At 40.0% G+C, this 21,409-nt stretch overlaps 1 protein-coding gene across 1 annotated transcript in view; it reads left to right on the top strand.

The window, feature by feature from the left end:
- MYH9 (myosin, heavy chain 9, non-muscle) overlaps positions 1-21,409 on the top strand; it is a 57,928-nt gene that overhangs the window by 15,556 nt on the left and 20,963 nt on the right. The window contains exons 3-14 of the mRNA XM_010075683.1: positions 2,760-2,787; positions 3,586-3,679; positions 8,885-8,977; positions 9,701-9,764; positions 10,322-10,420; positions 11,281-11,424; positions 13,688-13,783; positions 14,867-14,985; positions 16,062-16,214; positions 18,081-18,254; positions 19,055-19,228; positions 19,800-19,914. Of these exons, the coding sequence (XP_010073985.1) occupies positions 2,760-2,787; positions 3,586-3,679; positions 8,885-8,977; positions 9,701-9,764; positions 10,322-10,420; positions 11,281-11,424; positions 13,688-13,783; positions 14,867-14,985; positions 16,062-16,214; positions 18,081-18,254; positions 19,055-19,228; positions 19,800-19,914 (1,353 nt within the window). The remainder of the gene's footprint in view (positions 1-2,759; positions 2,788-3,585; positions 3,680-8,884; positions 8,978-9,700; positions 9,765-10,321; positions 10,421-11,280; positions 11,425-13,687; positions 13,784-14,866; positions 14,986-16,061; positions 16,215-18,080; positions 18,255-19,054; positions 19,229-19,799; positions 19,915-21,409) is intronic.

Below are 21,409 nucleotides of genomic sequence, written 5' to 3'. Positions count from 1 at the left end.
TGTGGGCTTCTTGTTTATAGTCAAGCTTCCGAAAATCAGATGTTATTCAGAGGCACAAGCTTTTCCTTTCGCATAGCTGTTTTGTGATAGAGAATTGCACACAGGTGTTGCACTACCAAAGAATACATTTCCTTAGGCAATCCATAAATGACTCATTAGTTATTCCCCTGGTCCAGCCTCAAAGTGTCCAGTCATGCAGAGGGCTGGCGTGTGCCTGTTGAGCCCTTGACCCACTGGGAACCTTGAATGGGTAGGGCCTTCAGAGCTGACTAACATCTGCTCTGCCTGTCCCTCAGGGAAAGGGGTGCATATCTTAAAGACAATAAAATTCAGCAATTGAAAAAAAATCATAGAATCATTTAGGTTGGAAAAGACCTTTAAGATCAAGTCCAACCGTTAGCCTAGCACTGCCAAGTCCACCACTAAACCTTGTCCCTAAGTGCCACATCTGCCTGTCTTTGAATACCTCCAGGGATGGTGACTCAGCCACTTCGCTGGGCAGCCTGTTCCAATGCTTCACAACCCTTCTGGTGAACAAATTTTTCCTAATATGCAGTCTAAACCTCCCATGATGCGACTTGAGGCCGTTTCCTCTTGTCCTATCACTTGTTACTTGGGAGAAGTGTGCAATGCTAATAAAGTTGCAGGATGTTTTGAATGCTTAAGAATTTGCTGGGCCAAAACAATTTGAGTGATGATTTTCTTCTGCTTGCTTTCTTCCAGTCTTAGGGCTGATCAGCTCTTTCTGAGAACAGTATCAACAGGGATAAAGCAGATTATTTTCCTCTAAGTTTTTGTGCTCATCTGCATACAATCAGTTTCCAGTAATGAAGTTTAAGAGCAGGAGATGCCTATCTGTAGGGTGTGAACCTAGTGTTTCCATTACTGGTTTCAGAATAATTTAAGAAAAGACGGAATCTCAAATTTAGTAGGTTTACCTGCTTTCCTTAATCCATGAAAATGTGTCCAAAGGCTAGATATACTTCTCTCTTTATAAACTGAGTTTATGGATTTTTATTGATGTATATGGCATTCATGGCCTTAGGAACGAAGTGCTAAGTTCAGTTGCAGTAGCAGTGTTTAAGGGTATTGAAAGTGGTTTCAGGTACTTGAACTCTCTCTGGCTATAAAGCCTTACCTGATTACAGCTCAGTCTCTTTATCTTGCACAAAACAACCTGAATGGTGACTCAATTATATTGCCTAAGTACTCTCAGGTGGGGAGAACACTGAGTGCACTTGGGTCCTCTAAGCTGCTGAGAAAGGAATAGAAGGAACCAGTTGCTAAAATATGGAGCCAGTCACATCCATAACTGTACTGATGAAGATTACCAATTGCTGAAGTAGTTTATTAGAGCAATCCAGTGAATTGTATGTTGTCATGGATGTTAGAGGCTTGCTTTCTCTCTCTTTAGAGATTAAACTTCAGTCCAACACAAAATTGGGGCTCAGCATGGAAAAAGGAAAGAATTACAATAGGTAGATGAAATCAAACTGCTGTGTTTCAGAGGTTCTCACGCTGGATGTTCTAACAGTCCTCTGGTCTTGATCTTATGCAAAAAACCCCTAAAATCAAACAAAACAAAAAAAACCCCAAAAACTAACAGGGATTTTGAGTTTGGTGGCACAGTCTGTTTTGTGAGTGCCTCAATAGCTCTTGTGAATGTCTGTGAATTACTTGCTGTGCCCAAGTCCGTTCCATGTCTGAACAGGTCTCGCTGCCCCTGTGAGGACTACAAGTTACTAAGGTTGTTGTGGTGTGGGCATGGGCACTCTCTAGTATGCCCAATGCTCCCCACTGGTTCCTGATGGCATGGGGGAGGAATGGGATGCAAACTAGGTGTGTAGAGAGGGGCACAGGGTGGAGGGGTGGATGAAAGGTGAAACCAAGGCAGAAGCAAGGGGAGTGTGTTCACAGAGAAGCGGTGGGGGAGCAGTGGGATGAAGGCATGGGGAAGGACTAGTCAGGATGGCGTATGAGGAAGTGAAATCATAGGTGACAGCTGAAAGGAGGTTAAAGATGTGGGAGAAGATAATGGTGGATAGGCTGGGTGAAGTAAGTTCTATAAATGGAAAGATATTATTTATAGTTAGGAATTGAACACAGGAATTAGTATGTCTACTGGTATGTCAACATGAGAAAGAAAGGGTTTCTACCATTACCAGCTGTTGTGGTAACAAACAAACCAGCTGTATAGGACTTAGGCTGCTGCTCAGCATTGTAGTTTTCAAGTCCACTTGGTACAAAATAAGTAGCAAAAATTTCTCATGGAGTTTCCAGTGTTTGTTTTGGGGGTGAAAGCCTCTGTTCGATGTGAGTTTTTGGCACTTTGGGGTTGTAACGGTTCCTATCCCACTTACCCCTTCCATCTTCACTGTACTGATGATAAGTTTTGTAAGTTGGTATGGGCCCAATATAATAGCGGAGAGAGGGCTGAAGAGCAAGTAGATGTACATCAAACTGTAGCTCTGTGGTAAAGAAACATGGAGTGGTAGACTTCTGTGTTGTTTGTAGAAAAATTGTAATGCAAACAATATTCTTTCTGGGTGAAGAAAACTAAATTGCTATGGTGCCATTATATTTTGGCATAGGGTGGGAGGTTGGGGTCTTTTGCTGGAGAAGGGGTTACCTGGCCATATTTCTGAAGGTACTTGTCAGAGTTTGAGTTTCTAGTTTTATCTTTAGTGTTGATTTCATTCTGTCACAGAAATTTAATTTTAGAGTCTTAGTCTGACTGCTTTTTAAAAATTTTATTCTAGATCGAGAGGATCAGTCCATCCTTTGCACGTGAGTATTTACAGTTGTCAGCTTGTCTCAATGTGAAAGTTTGTGTTTTTAAATTCTTGTTTGGAGGGCTCTCTTAATTGTACGTGCTAGGGGTGGGCTTAGTAAATCAGATAATAGTGGAGAGTCAAGGAAGGTCCCACTACAGTTCCTGCGATATATATTTAATCCTTTCTGCAGAATATTTTTTGTAAGAAGTGGAGGAAGAAGGGAGGTTTTTAAACAGCCCTTGTGCTCAAACTCCTAAAGAAATACAGCTTTGTCAGTGCAAAAGGCTTGGAGAAGTCCTTCAGGTTTGATGCCGCTGTTATGTTTAAGTACATTCATACTGATGAGGCTGATACAGATACTCTTGATACAGCAGTTTCTGTTCTTGCAACAGAAAAATTGGCTGTTCCTCAGTTCTGCTTAAGGAATTGATATGTTCTTGCAGTCAGGAGGCTCCCTTTTGAAAGATTCACGTCATTACCTTTCACCCCTACCTCTTCAGCAGCCTCCAAGTTATTCCTTAGCCATTTGACAATCTTCGTATCCAAGTGACTAGAAAACATAGTTCTTTATCGCCTTCCCTCTTCCGTGCACGCATATGGAACCTGCACCTAACAGCAAACTGGCTGAGGGCTAACCTGCAGTCCAGCTACGTTGCTACCACTTGCCAATGCGACTTATTTTTTCTTGGCTTTGAGGGAGGTGCTGCAATGGCCAGAATGTAGTTAAGGAGCTCCATAACCCTTTTGGTGTTAGAAATATTAATGTCCCCCTGCGTCTTGTTTGTGAATGAATTGCAGATTTTCTTTACAGAGGTGAATCGGGAGCTGGTAAGACAGAGAACACCAAGAAGGTCATTCAGTATCTGGCTCATGTTGCTTCCTCACACAAGTCTAAAAAAGACCAGGTAAGACCTAGGTTTAATGATGCTTCGTTGCTGTGCTGTGCTGACTTTGGACAATAAGTATATATTGGCTGATGTTGGTAAAAGCCATGTTGCTCAATAAAAGCCCAGATACTAACATCTACCAGGGGACTGAGGAGGACAGTGAACCATAAAACAATAAAAGTTTGTCAAAAATTGCAAGCCAGGGAACATTGTTCTAAGTCATAACTCCGCTGAATTCAGGGGAGCTACGGTGGGGCTACTCATCCACAGCCTCTTGGATTTGTGGGCAAGTGCATGGGCAAGAGACACTATAAATGAAGCATCACCCGTACTGATCTGTTCACACAGATGTATTGCTTGTAATCAGTCCAGGCAGTTTAAAATTGATCCTTCTATGGAGTTGTCTCCTTTCTTCTGTCCCTTTATAGATTAGGTCTGGCTATTATATATACTGTCTCAAAACTGGAGCATACAGTGATAGGCTAGTGGACATCAGTTGAAAACTTTAAAGTTGTAGGAAAACATTAAAAGGGTGGAAAACAGCCAAGCATTAGCAGCACATGAAAGGAGGGTGGTGGTGATGGTGGGAAGACTTTAAAGATGTCTCACTTATATTTTTTTCCCCTTCCCTCTCCCCTGATGGACTATTGCCGAATTCATCAGTTGTATCCTCGTAGGTGAGCTGCACGTTTACTGCACGTTCTGCACCAGGAATGCATTTTCTGTCCCATTGTGTGATTTTTTTTTTTTGAGCAGCTTTTCACTCCACACCAATATCACTTTCTGCAGCTAAAACAAATCCATAGCAAATCACAATTTTTTTTTTTTTGTGTGGTGCACAGTAATCTTTTTGTGAGGATGTTCAAATGGAAACTAAGTAATATCAAGAATACTTGTGTTCTGTGCTCAATACTAGTTTGCATTTAAGGTTTTTATCTTGCAGGATTTTCCCAGATACACCATTTGAGAAGTATTCCTCCAGGGCAATAGGACTGGACCAGGCTTTCCTGGAACCATAAGCATCTAGTGTGTGTGGTGTTCTTAGAAAGATAAATGTAGTTAGGTGTTTAGCTTTCTATTCCTGTAGTGAGATATGGCTGCAGGTTGCAAAGAAAGGTCAAGGGGACAGCTGCCCCGCAGACGGGGTGTTCCAGCGCTGTGAGCTTGTTAGCCAGAGCTGAACACGATGGAAGTGCTCACTGGTGAGCTGTGTAATGAAAGCCAGATGCGAAGTGTGTCCACTGTATCTCTGCATAAGAGTTTTCCCATAGTAGCTTAATCTGTAGGCATGTCTTATGCCTGTAGAGTATATGAATAAGAAGGCATTTCTGCACGCAGGCATACTGTGTGTGTGCACACACATAGTAATAAGCTTCTGGAATCCAATCAAAAAAACCCCAACTTTATGTGCCAAACTTTCAGACATATGAAGGCTTTTTCCATGGTCTGTCAGTAGCTGTGTTTAGAAACATTCTCCTTTTTTCTTTTTCTTTTTTTAAGGGTGGAAAATAGAATCATGGGGTTGAGTTAAGTATTCTTTCACTACTTATCCTTGAGCAAAATTTCAACCACTGAAGCAGGGCAGGCAGTCTGCTTAGAAGAATAAAACAGTCCAAAGTTGGACTGGTTGGTGATTGGCCCAAGTTTGAGGATTTTTTTTTTCCCCTTCCTAAGTTTTGATTCTTCCGAAAAGCCCTGCAGCTCATGTTTTGCTCCAGTTTTGTGACCAAACAGTAGCACTGGCCTTACCAGAGAGGATGTAGAACTGGAGTCTCTGAGTCTTAATTGGTAATGAGTGCTCTGTGCAACAATTCTTTACAAACCTTAAACCTGGAACCAGATTATAAGGGTTTATGAAGATGAACATGTTAAATTTTTTGAGGATCTCAGGTATACTAGTCAAGGCAAATTTTTTTCTTTAGGGTAGACTATGACACTGTCAAACCTTTGTGCTGCAAGACTAGGCATGGAACTTAACAAATTATAATACAGAAAGTAGTGGTGCTTTATCTGCCAGGAAGTTTTCTTGACTGTCACCTGTTAGAAGTTTTGGCTGTAAACCCCTGTTTTTCCAAGTATCAGAGCAAAATCAGATTTTTAAAGCATATTGTTCAACTCTAGCTTTCTTGTTTCAGGGGCAGTGATCCCAGTGCATTACTATATTCAGCTAAATAGCTGCTAGCTGCATGGTGTGACTACGAAGCACATTAAGGCTGCTTTTGGGGCCTACTGAGTCTAATTATATAAACACTTTTTTTCATGTGTTGGAACTTTGTTTGTGGAAGTTGAGATTGATGTTTTCCCATGTTTAGTCTCTGCTTCTCTCCTGACTTCTTAAATCATGTAATATTTTTTTCAAGATGAAAATGTTCACATCTAATCAGAAATTCATGGGTTATAGTTGCTAATGCTTAAGTATTTGTAATGAAGTTTAGTTTACCGATGATCTTTCTCCCTTCCCCATCCAACCCACTATTGTTTGGATTCAGTTACTTGAGAATCTCTCACATGGCTACAGAGAAGAATACAAAAGCAAATCCCTAAAGTGTAAAAACCAAAACAACAAAAAGCCCACCAAAAAGACCAAACACCCTCCCCCATCTTTTTAGGGTTTTATATTGCATGCTGTTAAAGCTAGCTGAGATTTCTAGATGCCTTTCTCTATACTTCCTGAAGAATAAATGGGTGGCATAACTTCTACCTTGCATAGAAATAATTCCAAAAAGTGTATGAGATACAAAAAAATTCAGAGTACAAGATAGATGTAAAGGATTTTTGTTGCTTTAAATTGGTGTTGTGACTTCAGATCAATAGAAAGAGAGTGTACTAAAGAGTGTGCACTGCCCAGCCATGGGCTAACAGATCCAGTGGCTGTTACTGTTTCTGGTTTCATGAGGAATATTGTGCATACTTCAAATGCATGCCAAGTATTAAACAAATTTGTTTCAGGTCAAGGAATGGCAATTACAAGTGTCAGAAAATTGGCAGCATCTTAATGATAGGAACCTTAGAATTTCTAGAAAGCTTGTGACAGACAGCTCTGTGGTGTACTACTTTTTTTTGCTTTGCAAAATTACCCATTGTATAATAGTAATAATGAAGTCTTTTCCTTCAGTGAAAGGTGACCATCAAAATTTAAGTTCCAAAACCCCAACAAACCCCACCCAAAATCCTCTTCGCAATTTTAAAGATAAAAGGAATGACTTTTTAAACAAAGACAGCGTACAGTGCGTGCCAGTGAGGAATGGATACATCGCGGTAATCACAGCCACTTAATCTTATGTGCCACTGCCATGGCATGCTGAGAACTTGCTTTTTCTACTGTGTCATGATGCTAAGGCAGGTCATGAGAACTAACTGACTTGACCAACTCTTTAGCATTTTCCTTTCCCCACAGCTCTATATTGCTATGTCCCTGAGCTGGTATTCTCTATGTGTGTTGCTACCTTAGTGGTTCAAGAGACCTAATCGCCTCTAAACTACAGTTTACCAACACCTACTTGACACTAATGACACTTTCTTACTGAGATAATAAATAACAGGAGGGTCTATAGTATGGATTTCTATAAACTTTTGATCTTTGTGTAGCTAAGCATGACCTTAGTTTTATTTTTAGCCAAATAATTAAAATAGATTTGGTGTCAAAGCCTGACTTCTGTTTAGAGAAAAAAATGGGCTTTTTTTAATCTCTTCCCTCCTTGTTGGAATGCTATATTGCTGGCATCCTTGCTTGCATAGTAGCAGATTGCCGTTGCAAACAAAGGCCTAGGTCTTCACTGCAGGATGGGGAGGAGAAGTGGGGAGAGGGAAGAGTGTTCCATCTTCAGTTCATGTGCCAGAATAGGAGGGGAAATGTGACTGCCACACAGTTTCAAGGACTGAACCCTAGTTTCAAGGTTTTCTCTTTACAAAGCCACACACTGGCTCTGTTGTGAGACAGATTTCCCAGCTCAGGTTCCCTTCCCACTCCTAACCCCCTTGCTGTATATACTTGACAGTGAATGAGAGTGTTTGCAGCAGCTGCCCCTTCTTTATTTGTGCAGTTCTACAGGAAGTAAGGGTCTTGTTTGGCCTTGCACTTTGCAAGCATGAAATGCAGTGATTGTGGAAGTAAGAAATAAAGACTTGTAGTTCTTTGTACAGTTTCTCATGTATCTTCCTCTTTTTTTATTGCATGTATTTTTAGAGGGACTGTGTAAGGACTAATTTGGTGTATAATACACTTTGAAAATGAGTGGGAACAATTTGAGAATGAATGGGAACAATTTTCCTTTAGGAATACTCTTAAATAATTTGTCCATAAATTCCAGTTCTCATTAATCAAACTTCATTTCCATCCCTTATGCACAGGAAGTCTTGAGTACTTACTGATAACTGCTAAAAAGAGAAACATTAAACTGTCATTTTCTGTCTCTATAGAAGCTTCTTAGGTAAGCTTGAAATATATAGAACTCCATGCTTTTAGCGCAGAGGACAAGTAATTTTTTAAAACAGACAGGGATATGTCTAGAGCCTACAGAGAAAGGTGTATATGCTCCAATGGTCTAGTACTTGACAGGAATAAAGGTTCTGAATTTTCTTTTTCTACAGCTCCAGCATTTTGTGTTCCTTGGAGGGGAGGAGTGTGCGACTATGGCATTAGAATGCAAGCAGTCATGCAGTTTGTGGGATACCACTAACTCTCTTTTTTGTGTGTGCCTCCTTGCAAAGGAGGTTTTTGTTTGTTTGTATTTTGGAAGATGTAGACTTTTAGTGCAAGCTTATTGTTTTATTTTCGTTTTTTTAAGAATTAGACCTTTTCAGACTAACTTCTTACCCTACTACTAGCAGAGTTCAGAGCTATCTTGCAGTAGCAAGACAGGATTTTCCTCACTCTTCCAGCCTAGGTGGCAAGAGACTTCTGGGACGAGGGCCTGATCTTGGATGGTCGTGTTTTGCTTTGATCTTGGGAAGCCTATGGGGTGTTACGGCCAAATGGCTTTGAAAGGCTTCTTGTTAACAGAAAGACAGCACTGGGATGCCCTTGTGTTGAGGAAGGGAATAAGGCATATTTGTGAATGTTTCTGTTTTACCCAGATAACTAATGAGTCTCCTTTGAAGGTTTAGTATGGCTTCTCTACAACAGGTGTTAAGCTAGTGTGAACTGATACTTCAGCACTGGTTTGACTCAATGTTAATGCAGTAAACTGCTACCTACTTTATGAATTTCTGATTTTTCTCTAGGGAGAGCTGGAGAGACAGTTGCTCCAGGCTAATCCCATCCTGGAGGCCTTTGGAAATGCCAAGACAGTAAAGAATGACAACTCCTCAAGATTTGTGAGTATCACTATCCATCATGGGTGGCTTCCTCTTCCAGAGGGAAGACTTGTTCTGATTTTGGGTGAATTGCTGTCAGGGATAGGACACCTGTCTGTGAGTGAATTCTCTCACTGGGAAGTGTCTAATCTGGGAAGTGAATTTCCTTCAGTGAATTATCCAGAATAGACCTGAAAGGGGCAGGTTCCTTCATTCCAGAGACCTATGCCAGGATCAGCTGTGCCAATTTTTATTGTAAGTATGTTACAGTCAGTTTTTAAGTTTATTACAGTTATTTTTTTTCCTGGAGACCAAATACTTGTCCTTATTTTGCTTGGTCTGGAGAGCAATGGACAGTGTATGAGAGACAGATGGGGGAGCTAGAGCTGGAACTAAATGAAAATGGTTGAAGCTAACATTGAGGGAGCTGGAACTGTCAAGATCATATAGCACATGAAACTGATGGGACCCTGGTTGTGTGAAATATAGTCTGAAACATAAGGAATTTGAATTGTAGGCTGTCTGAATGTCAGAAATGTCTGAAAGCGTTTGGTGTCATCTTTGTTAAATCACTGTTGTGATCAGCAGGCATTGACTATTGGCTGACCTTATGTTTTGCCTGAAACCTGCCTGACCTGTTCTGAATTTCCTTTCCTGGATTAAAAAAAGAAGGTTTACCTTTGCTGTTTACTGCTGTTACCACATAGTATGAGTATTAATTGTAATGCTATTAATTCCTCTTAGGGCAAATTCATCAGAATCAACTTTGATGTCAACGGCTACATTGTTGGAGCCAATATAGAGACCTGTATCCTTTCTGTAACCACTTAAAATGAGAAGTTAAAGGATATAGAGGTGGTAATAATGGTACCTAGCACTCTGTTCACAACTGACTTTGTCAGGTTGAGAAAGTGATAGGAAGCACTTGAATTTATGCTAGCAAGATTACTGTTGTAGTCTCCTGTTTCTCCATATAGTATTTTGTAACCTCTGTGATCATGATGGAAATCTTTCTGTATGAATGAATTCTAATCTTAGAAGGCTGAAATGGAAACATAAACTGCAATAAGATTAATAGCTTTGGAATTTCATAGGACATTCTCACTTCTCTCCAAGATGGGTAGGGATGGAGGGCCACTGTTTTTCTGGTTTTTATCAGTTAAGTCTCTCTTACCATAGCCATTATTCAGAGGCTGACAGAACTGAGACCAGAAGCTCAGTGGATTGTTGACTGATAATGATTACTAACTCAATACTCCTGTTAATTGGCATGAGGAGAACATCACATAGTATGAAGTTTTTTTTCTCCTGCCATAGAGTAGGAAGTGATCTGTATGTCCTGTCATATGCCTTGACTCTCTGAAGATCTGCTGGAGAAGTCACGTGCAATTCGTCAAGCCAAAGAGGAGCGAACCTTCCACATCTTTTACTACCTGCTATCTGGGGCAGGGGAACATTTGAAGAGTAAGTATGATTTTGTAGTTATGGGGTTCCCTCATCACAACAACAGAGGGTCCAAAACACTTGTAGGCTAGGACCTATTCCTTCACAGTTTCTTCGCTCTGCCTTTTAGATATGGTCACCCCTCCTCCACTTCTTCTGTACACTCATACATCCCTCTGCCCTCCCCCTGCACTTCTCAGTTCCTGAAGACTTGCTTCTCTGGTTCCTTCCTGCACTTGTCTCTTTGCCAGCAGTGACTCTACGCCCTTCCTTATCTAAATCACTGTCCCATGTTTAGTCTCGTCTTACATGATGTAAACTCTTCTGCCGCAGGAATGGTCCTACTGTGTTGTGCTCAGCGTTTAACTGAATGGAGCAAAGCTGCTGGCACCTAAGCAGCACTAGAAGTCTATGATCCTAGTGCAGCTGGCTCAGCCCAGTTATCAGGGTCTGTGTTGTGCAAGAGCTGCAAATTGATCTGGAGGAAGCACAGGAGAGGACTTTTCTCATAGTTGCTACTGTTTCAAGAGCTATATATTAACTTTCACCTGACTTGAAACAAATGAGTTGTCTGAAATTGAAGGCAAATTTACTTTCAAGTTAATTCCTGCTTTTTATAGATTTAGGGCATAATGATGATTGACACTGTTTTGGTGAAGTATTCCAGAATAGGGAATAGAAAGAAATAAGGCAGAAAAACTCCAATTTTATCTAAAATACATTAATCGTTCAACCTGCAGTAAAACGGTGTTTAATCCCAGATTCACCCAGCACCTGCTAGCATATGCAAGTCAGAAATTTTATCTCAGTAGTAGCTTGTTGTCTATTTAAAAAAAAAAAAAAAGAGACAATAGTAACTTCTTTCTCAATTCTTCCCTAAGCTGATCTGCTGCTGGAGCCTTACAACAAATATCGCTTCCTTTCCAATGGGCATGTTACAATCCCGGGTCAGCAAGACAAAGATATGTTTCAGGAGACCATGGAGGCAATGAAGATCATGGGCATCCCAGATGAGGAGCAGATGGGTATGAATCCTCTGAAGGGCTTGGAAATGCAAGGAAATGAAAGAGGGAACAGATCATATCTGTCTGGAACTTTTTTGTTCTGGGGTTCTCCTTTTGTTTGTTTTGGGGTTTTTGTTGGTTTTGTTTTATCTAGTGTCCATCCCTACCCTCCACCCCACTGCCCCTGTCCTGCCCCCTGGCAAGTGAATGGTGTGCAAGTAATAAACTTAGTGGCTTTGCAGTGGCCCACCTCCGGATCTACCAGCACAGTTTCAGTTTATGCAGTTAAGGTTAGAAATCAGTAGCTAATGAAAACATGCTTCAGCGTGCTGTTTTTGTTCCTAATCTGAGGGGTGTTATCCAGTTTATGAATAACACATCCAAGATACAAGAATCCTCTCATTCTCTTGTGCAGTGCATGGCTTGTGTGCTCCCTCTATCCCTAAGCAGTGGCTTTAAAGTATCTAATCCAACCAGTGCTGGATTAGTACTTTGAGAATGGCCTGGTCATAGTGCCTTTCTTTCCAGCTTAACACTTAACTGCTGATCAGAAATTAATACTGTCTGATTTTGGGAGCTCAATACCATGACAGTGAAGCTAGAATTGCATGCATCTGTCACAAAGTGTAGTCATACGTTATTTGCCAGAGTTCTGTGCTCTGGCAGATTCATGATGCGCCTACTGGTTATGAACCAGTGTTCTGCAAAATCTCAGTTTCTAAATGTATAAGGTCTTCTAAAACTAGGACTTTTTTTCTCCATACTGAAGCAAGCATGTGTAGGGGTTTGAGGTCACCTCTTCTGCTGGAGGCTACAGCTCTTGTGGCTGTAGGGAATATGTACCTTTGCCTTAACTATTGCTTTTTACAGTCGAGCCTGCTATAAGTACACACTGTTGTTATCCACAGTTTAATACGCTTTTTGATACCCTGAATCGTCTGAGACAGAAACTGCTGTACAGAGGTGAAGAGAAATTTGCCTAAACTGAATAAAATAATTGGCAGCCTAGTTTATTGTCAGGATGTCATGCTGTGCTCAGTTTTTTGAGCTGGGTTTTTTAATGTATGCTCTAGAGCATGTCTTTGCTGTCACATAGATAAGCTATTGGTTCCAGCCACTATGGCAAAGACAGCTTTAGAGTTTTGTGCTTGCTGTTCAAAGGGTAAAGTGCATTAATGTTCCTTATAGGCTTAGAAGAATAATACATACAGTAACTGGCTGGATGCTGGGCTTACTTAGTTTTGATGTAAAGTCTAAACACTAACTATCCTCATTTATGAGACAACGTCAAAATAAGCTGTCTGTCCAAGTGCCAGGACTCCAGATTCAGCTGTCAAAACACTAGATTTCATAATGTGCCACTAGGAAAATATATGTTTCTTTTCTGTTGGTCCTGATGTAGCATATATGGAGCCTTTGTTTGTTCTTTTATCATGTTTGTTCTATTATCAAAGCATATTGTTTTAAAACAAATGTTTCTATAATTTGTAGAAATTAGGGGACGGAAAATGTCTTTGGTACAAGATCCCCCTATGCAAGTGACTGGCAGTTTACTTTGCTGAAGGCAACTAGAAGCTATTATGCAATGAGCTTTGATTGATATATGGTGAAAATTGAATTGATGCTATGGCATCAAAAAATGTCTTTTCTGTCCTATCATCTGATGCTGCTTTTGTGATGTGCGCCATTCAAAGAGTATGAATATATCATTAGTAATGGATGGGGTGCTTCAGCATGTAATTAGTAATAGTTACGGTACAGGCACTTTCACCTAAATTCTGCCATCCTTCATACATTATAATGTATGTCTGTATGGACTACAGACCTTGGTTAGGGAGCTGAATGTGGTATGGGGTTAAAGGAACAAAATCTTCCTTCTCTTAATTGGCTTGTACTCTTAATAACTGTTTCTTTCCTGTGTTTAACAGTAGTCATTGAGGAAAATAGTGAATTTTGTCCCTCTAACAGGGAACAAATGTTTTATCAAAAAATATAGATTATGTGGCATGGTGCATAACCCTCAGTCCCATTTCCCACTTTACTATAGTGATGTTGAGAATGGGTAAATTTCCAGGCTGCATAGTCTTCCATAGGAGGGACATGGAAAGTCGTGTGTCCTGAATGGGAGTCATATAAAGGAATTACCTGTGGTGTTTTTTCACAAATTCCAGAAAGGTCTTTGGGACGTTGAGAAGGACCTCTTAACCATGTCAGGAAAGGTAACTGGGTCATATCAGGGCAGCTGGAGATGTCTGACACTAAACTGTTGTTATTACTTTAAAAGGTCTGCTGAAGGTTATCTCGGGTGTTCTTCAACTCGGCAACATAGTCTTCAAGAAGGAGCGTAATACAGACCAAGCCTCTATGCCAGACAATACAGGTAACCAATCTCCACCCCAAAGAAAAATGCAGAAAAAAGCCAACAGGAAGTTCTTGCAAGTAGAAGAATATATTACACTATGTAGGGAATGCTGGAGTCCTGTTTTTCTATAAGGTGAATTATTTGTCAAAGGAGCTGATATGCTCCTTCGTACAAATACACACTGTTTTACCAGGCATGGGTTTGCAGCCATGCATGGGCAGGAACATGGCACTGTTCTTGTGACAGGGCTAGGCAGGAAGTACACATGATGACCGGATGAAAAGGATTACTCTACTGGAATATGTAGGGTATGTGTGTTTTAACCAAGCTAGGAATGATTGCTCCTACAAACCTCTATTATCAGACTTAAAGGAATGTTCTTTGCTGACTTTGTAGGTAGACTTGTAACTGTAAGAGCAAGGTGGATAGTTTTGTGGTGGATATAATGTGTACATACAACAACAGGCAGTGCAATTAAAGTATGTGTAAATAGTAACCATGTTTCACTTGATAAAAGGCTATCTGTTGGAACACTTGAGTTCTTAGACTTTCATTATGTACTGCAGAAATATAAGCCGTTGGTAATTTATCTTTAAGTGTTTATATTTTTTGCTATTATTATTACGGAAAAATGTGCTCTAAATGGCATTTTGGGGAGGAGAGTAAACCATTTGGGCTTTGGATCTTGAATCTGAAATAAGTTACCTCAAAGACTAATCACTAGATGAAGACAGAACAATTAGCTTGATTAAGCAATCTGTTAGTTGATGTATCTTTAAATTGATTACAGACTATGAACTTGCTAAAGCTTCCGTGTTATGACTTAGTGGCATGAGAGTATTGCTTCAAATTTCCTCTTGCGGCTTCTGGAGAAACTCAGTAATTTGTAGTATGGGTTGCAAGTGTTTCGGGGGCATTTTTTGGTTTTGAAGATAACCTTTCTTTGTCTCATTAACCTGTTCTTCGTTTAATGTTTTTTATAAGCTGTTTCATTACTCTCTTGGGAAGGGAGTTGCAGGAATGTTTCTCGTTTTCTCTTGCTTTCTGTGAGAAAGACAAAAGAATATTAATCTCTTTGTTGTTTCTACTTACTGTCTTTAGCTGCTCAGAAAGTGTCTCACCTTTTGGGTATCAATGTGACTGATTTCACTAGAGGTATCCTGACTCCTCGCATCAAAGTTGGGCGAGATTATGTTCAGAAAGCTCAAACCAAAGAGCAGGTATGCATTCTCTAAAAATAAGCACTTTAGTCTTGCCACCACAAATCTAAAAAATGTGCTAGAGGTTTCTGCAGCATTTAATAACCATTTTTATGGCTGCAATGTATGGCAACCGCACTTGAGTAATGTAGCATACATTTTTCTTCTAGTATTTGCTCACTTGATCTGTGTAAAGATAGAAATCACCTTGCCTCTGTAGCACTTTCTCATCTGAAAAAAAAACAAACCCGCAACTCCCCTAATTGTGGTGAGTGGCTGTCTTAAAGGAGTAAGTTCCTCCAGTGCTTATGCAAGGATGACATTTTTGAGTTGCTGTAATATAGAAAGCACTGGTTTTGAGTAGGTCAGCTAAGAGGGTGGAAGAATTTGTTGCTCACTTTTGAAACTGATTGTAAATCTTGTAACATGCTTAAATCAGGTTGTGCTCTTAAATGAAACCTGACCTAGGAGCTAGTGGCCTCTTGAATGAAGCACAGTTTCTGTGCGTAGTCACTGCACAGCTTCTTTATGAACGCATCCATATTCTCAGTGTAAATAAGCATGCCCCCATAACATGGACGGGATCAAGAAGAGAGTGAAGTCTAGCAATAGTCACAAGCTGCCTTTCCATTTTGATATTTAATTACTTATTTATACATAGTATTTTTGTGTCAGTCACAGGTGGGATAGTGGCATGGGAGGAGGGGATTTGGCTTCACAAATCCTAAATTACAGAAGATTTTAAATGCTTTTCTTTGGGCCTATGAAACATACTATGGTACTATAGTTTTTGGAGTTGACTGGGCACCATTTTTCTTTCTTGAATACCAGGCATTGCTTTCTCCAATAGGCAGGATCCTGTAATTTGGCCTTGACACACTAATTTAGTAAGACAAATTCTTTACTCTTGTATAGAGTATCACTGTGCCTTCTACTTTTTGTTGGGAATAACCTCTGAAATGAACCTTGTTTAGTGAGTTTGGTGGTGGAGAGAAAAATCTTAGACTACAGCTGGCCATTAGATGCTGAAACAGTGTGATCTGTGCCTTATTTTGGATTTTAGTGTAACTCTTGATCTTTGTCTTTTTTCTTTTTAGGCTGACTTTGCTATTGAAGCACTGGCTAAAGCCACTTATGAACGTATGTTCCGGTGGCTGGTTATGCGTATCAACAAGGCATTGGATAAGACCAAGCGACAGGGTGCGTCCTTCATTGGAATCCTTGACATTGCTGGCTTTGAGATTTTTGAGGTAAGGAGAAGTCGGGTCCTTGCACTCAGCACAGTTTAGCATGGAGCAAAGACTGCTAAAGGAAATCACCTTAAAACTGGAAAACAATAGTGTAGTTTTGGAAAGGATGTTTATTCCACGTTTGTTATTTGAGATGCCTGCTGATATGAACTGTCAGATATGTTAATAACCTAAGTGAGTAGTTCTTTAGGATTTCATGTATTCTGCAAATGTTTTTTATCTTATTGCTATGTATTCTGGTGCTCACATCCCTTTTTGGTGTGTGCATCAGAATTATTTTAATTTCACAGTTCCAGGTATTCTTGATTATTCTTAGCTCACAGTTTAAGAGCTTGCTAATCTACAAAAAAGTCTTTAAAAATGTCATGTAGCATTATGGATCACCACTGGACTTAAAATTTTATGTCCAATTAATCTGTCCTAAAACATTTAAAGGTTGGTCCACTGAAACCTGTTAGTGTCGTTAAACATTGTTAGAAATGTTTTTTTCTCCTTCCTGATGTGTTTTGGAAAAGATAAAGACAGGGTAGATCAAATCAGAGCCAGCACATATTCTGACTTATTTATGCTCCTTTCTGCAAGAAGTGTGAAACTTGTGGATCAAAGTGTGGTTTCACATACAGCTAAACTGATTTAACAGCTTCTTGATGCCGAAAAGGGATCAACTTGCTCCTTTTTCCCTCTGCTGCTCCTGACTACAACTGCTTGTACTGTTCACCTCTAGCCCTGCAGAAAATATTTTCTTAGGGTGTTTTATAATTGAATCAGTCTGCAAAGGGGAATCTGAGCATAAAAACTGATGCAAGATAAATATAGGAGAGGAAGAGCTGAAGGAAAGTTGAGGGAGAGATGGTAAAGAGGGGAAGTGGGAGCTCCCTCTATAGGTGGCAGTGAACTGTTAGGCCAAACCATTATGTCCATGAAACAACAACTTTAGAAGGTGACTTTGAATTATACTTAGTCTGAAGCAACCACAGGCTGCCATCAGGAAGGAACTATCCTGCCATTCCCATTATCCCAGCCAGGCAGCTCCTATCTGTGTTGTGCTGGATCTAGTTCATGTGCAACTGCAGGGTAAATGGGACTGATTTATTAATTAAATGGGAAAACTAAGCCACAGAAAAGTTAATTTTTATTTTTATCTTATCTGCCTTCTCCCCTCACCCCTCCCACACCCCCCTGATCAAATTTACCTTTGGTTTCATGGTTACTGGATCTCATGAAAATGAGGCGAGTGGAAATACATGGTTAGGAGTTACTGAAACATGGAGGAAGTAGAACAGTACCATTCTCTTCAACAGCAGCATTATATTTAGTGTGGTCTAACATGAAGATGCACCCTTGGTTATTAACCTTGTCCTTACAGTTTGAAGACGTCTGGAGATGTTGAATAAATTTGCCCCACTTGCTCTGCTTTGCCTTACTTGCTCTGATTTTATACATGAGGATTAAAAAGGGACTTTCCAGTCCACATGCTCTTAGGAATTTGTCTTCAGGCTTCTGTTGCTTCCTCTTCCTATGAAGAGGACCTGCCAGATCTGAGTTTGTGAGAAAACCGGAGTCTTTTCTGTTCCCTGGTTAAGCAGCTGCAGTAATTCTTCTGCTGTTTACAACTAAACATTCTTTTGGAAGTCTGAGGAACAGTGTGTATAAACTTCCCTAGGGATTGCAGCAGTAATGCAGTGGCACGTGACAGGAAAGGCAGTTTATAAGCAAATGGGATTATTGACAAAGGGGGCTGTCCACCCCACACAGAACGCTACCTTAAATTCTGGAACTGTAATTGTGATCCTTCATGCTAAGAGAATAGCAGGTGTGTTTTCAAAAGCAACTGTTCAAGCATCTTGCTATCTTTTTCTTTATTAGCTGAACTCTTTTGAGCAGTTGTGTATTAACTACACAAATGAAAAGTTGCAGCAGCTCTTTAACCACACCATGTTCATTCTGGAGCAAGAGGAGTACCAGAGGGAGGGCATAGAGTGGAATTTCATTGACTTTGGCCTGGATCTGCAGCCCTGCATTGACCTCATAGAGAAGCCGGTAAGCTTGTTCTTCTACTGTCAAGCATCAAGAAATGGCTGTGCTAATTTTGTCATTGAGGACATAACCTCTACCTTTAGATGGGAAACTAGCTTTCTAACTTTTGTAATCCTCTACTGACACTCTGGTATGGTATGTTTACAAGCAGAAGTGAACAGTTTCCTCTTTGTCTGAAAGTATGTCGCCAATAAATCTGTTAGTATCAGTTCTGTAGGAAATCTGGCATGAAAATAGATCTAGTCAGCCACTTTTTCCTCTCACAAAATTGTATTGATTTTGTGTAGATCTGCATGGTGCTAGATGTATGTGGAGCTTATCATAAGTAGTGTGAATTTCCTTACTTAACTGTAAATGTGATGAGAAGCTGTGAATATCTGTTGCTTTAATTCTGCTTTAATGAAACTTGGAAATTTATAGTTTTCATAATAGATGTTCCAATAGTAAGCACTAGTTTGTGAAATATTCTGCTATGGTCTTCTGCATTTAGACACACGGATGTTTGGAGAATATGATAGTGTTCCTTCTGTTAAAAAGATATTTTTTTTTTCTACATAAAACAACCTAGACAAATGTCACAGAAGAGACCTTCTCATAAAAATGTTCAGAATTCAGATTAGGATTTTGGAGAATTCGTAACAATTTCTGTTAGTATGGAAATAATTGAACTGATACCACACAACAGCTAAATATGATAGGGATCAGGCTTAGGTATCTTTTTTTTTTTCCCCTAGCCATTTAAAGGTGTTAACTATTGGTGTAGTTATGTATTTAATGATATTTTGATGTTTCCCTTCTTTAAGGCTGGGCCCCCTGGTATACTGGCCCTGCTGGATGAAGAGTGCTGGTTCCCAAAAGCAACGGACAAAAGCTTTGTGGAAAAAGTTGTACAAGAGCAAGGCACCCACCCCAAATTTCAGAAGCCAAAACAGCTGAAAGACAAAGCTGACTTTTGTATCATACATTATGCTGGCAAGGTAAAGAATTAGTAGCTAAAATGTGAACACTGAAATGTCTGCTGTATTTTCTAATGCATAACCACTGCTTCTTAGAAATGGCTACTTGCCAAAGTGGCTGCCTATGGGAAACCAGTGGAAGATTTCACGAAGTTGTTCCATTGCTGTTGACCTTATAGGGCCTAAGGGGATTTGTCTGCAAGTTATATATGTATAACTGAAGACACGTGAAACTGACGCCAATTTAAATTTTTTTCTCTGTGTCTTGGTGAGATTGGAGGTACTTTTCAGAAACCTTGTATCAAGACATCATCACCAAAATTGATGATGCAGTTGTTTTTTGTGTCACACTCTGGATGTGCAAACTAGCATTGCAAATTTATTCCCTTTACTGACAGAATATGCAGCTGTTTGTTAGGGTTTGAAATTTTTAGATATGCCTGCTTAGATGGCAAATCCGAGAATGATTAGGTAATCTGTTGTTGACTGTGCAAACCTCAGTCCTACTTTTATAGACTTTGCAGGATCCTGTTCCATCTTGTGCTGCACAAAATCTAGCCCCTAAGTTTCTCGACATGTTTGTCTTCTCCAGGTGGATTATAAAGCAGATGAATGGCTGATGAAGAACATGGATCCACTGAATGATAACATTGCTACACTTCTCCACCAGTCATCGGATAAGTTTGTGTCTGAGCTGTGGAAAGATGGTATGTAATTAAACTTAATCTCATTTGTTTTCTCTTGTTTTATGGGGAAGAGTTTGTTTGATCATCAAAAGTTTGTGATGAGCTGTCTTGCTTTTTTCCTCTGAAGGCTAAGGCACCAAGATGAACCTTATCTGGAACATCTTTTGTTTAGATCATGGTATTGCATTAAAAGTTCACTGTAACTCAAGAGAAAGGTTTACTTGCATCAACTTATGTTAAGCTTGCTGAATACATAGCAGTTATTTCTCGAAACTAAGAATGCCAGGATAAATATGAATGCACCGTTATGTCCCAGCAGCTTACATAGCTGCAACACTCAGACACAAGATCTGCGGCTGAATTTGTGTTTTCAGTCCTGCAACTGTTGTGTTCTTTCTGCAGTGTTGTTCAGTATTTTACTCTATCTTCTCTGGGTTTATCTATCTACTTTTGAGTCTTACTGTTGCTGTCACTTTCTGTGGTGGGTTTTCTTTGACGTCTCTGTCTGTTGCAGAGATGCAGAACGTTCAGAGAGCCTATTTCTATCAACACTTTCCTATTCTTCATCTAGAACCAGGTGACTGAGAAACCCAGCTATCGTGTGTGTGTAATGCATCCTAGAGCCATGCAAGAAATGCTTCCATTAACTTCTCTTTGTCCCTTTGTCGTACCTGCTTGTCTGTCTTGTTCATTTCCTCTGTTTTGCGCTAGTAGCTCCTCATGGACTTTAAAACAAAAGCAAAACTCTCACCTTGCAAGCTGATACAAGAAAAATATGGATATATTCAGGTGCTAAAGGTTGCTCTTGCAAGTCTTGCATAGGAACAGCTAAAAGCAAATCCCTTGTAAACTGCTTGAATGTAGGCTTAGCAAGGCTGTATTTCTTGCAAGATTTGGAAGGAAGATTTCTGAGACTGCGTTTAAACTGAAATCCAGTTTAACACTGATTCTGGTATTGGGATTTGACTTCAGCTGCTGATCATTTAAGAGATAGTTAGTTTGGCAAAGGAACTACTACTGCATGAAAAATGGCCGCCAGCAACTTGTGCCTAACAAGGCCTTTGCTGTTGAGACTCCTTTGGACTTGAAATGTTGACTGAACCACAGCTCATCAGTTCTCATTTATTGTTCTTAGCTGGATCTTCTGTTGCAAGTGACTGTCCTTTTTGCTTTCTTGATGTAGATTGCTGCAGGGCTCAAGACTTTTAAGAGGATTGTCCCAGATTGCGGCTGGAACACTCTTCTGTGGATTTTGCTGTGATATAACCTTCTTTTCTTTCTGATAAGACAACCTTGACCCTATTCTAGCAGCTGCTCTAGAAGTGAGCAGTTCTAAACTAATATTAGCTGTAAATCAGAGTATCCTTTCTTGCAGGCGTTTCTCTTAACAGTTTTTTTAATTAGAAGCCAGTTGAGCACAAGTTGATGTATTTTCTGAAGTGAAGACTGGGAACCTGAGTGTAGGCATCAGCCAACCACTAAAGATAAAGTGAAGCAGTGGCTTGAAGCCCTTAGT

This window comes from Pterocles gutturalis, unplaced genomic scaffold (assembly GCF_000699245.1).
Source record: "Pterocles gutturalis isolate BGI_N339 unplaced genomic scaffold, ASM69924v1 scaffold37667, whole genome shotgun sequence".
Lineage (NCBI taxonomy): Eukaryota > Metazoa > Chordata > Aves > Pterocliformes > Pteroclidae > Pterocles > Pterocles gutturalis.
Note: the sequence above shows the minus strand (reverse complement) of the source record. Positions and strands in the feature narration are given on the sequence as shown.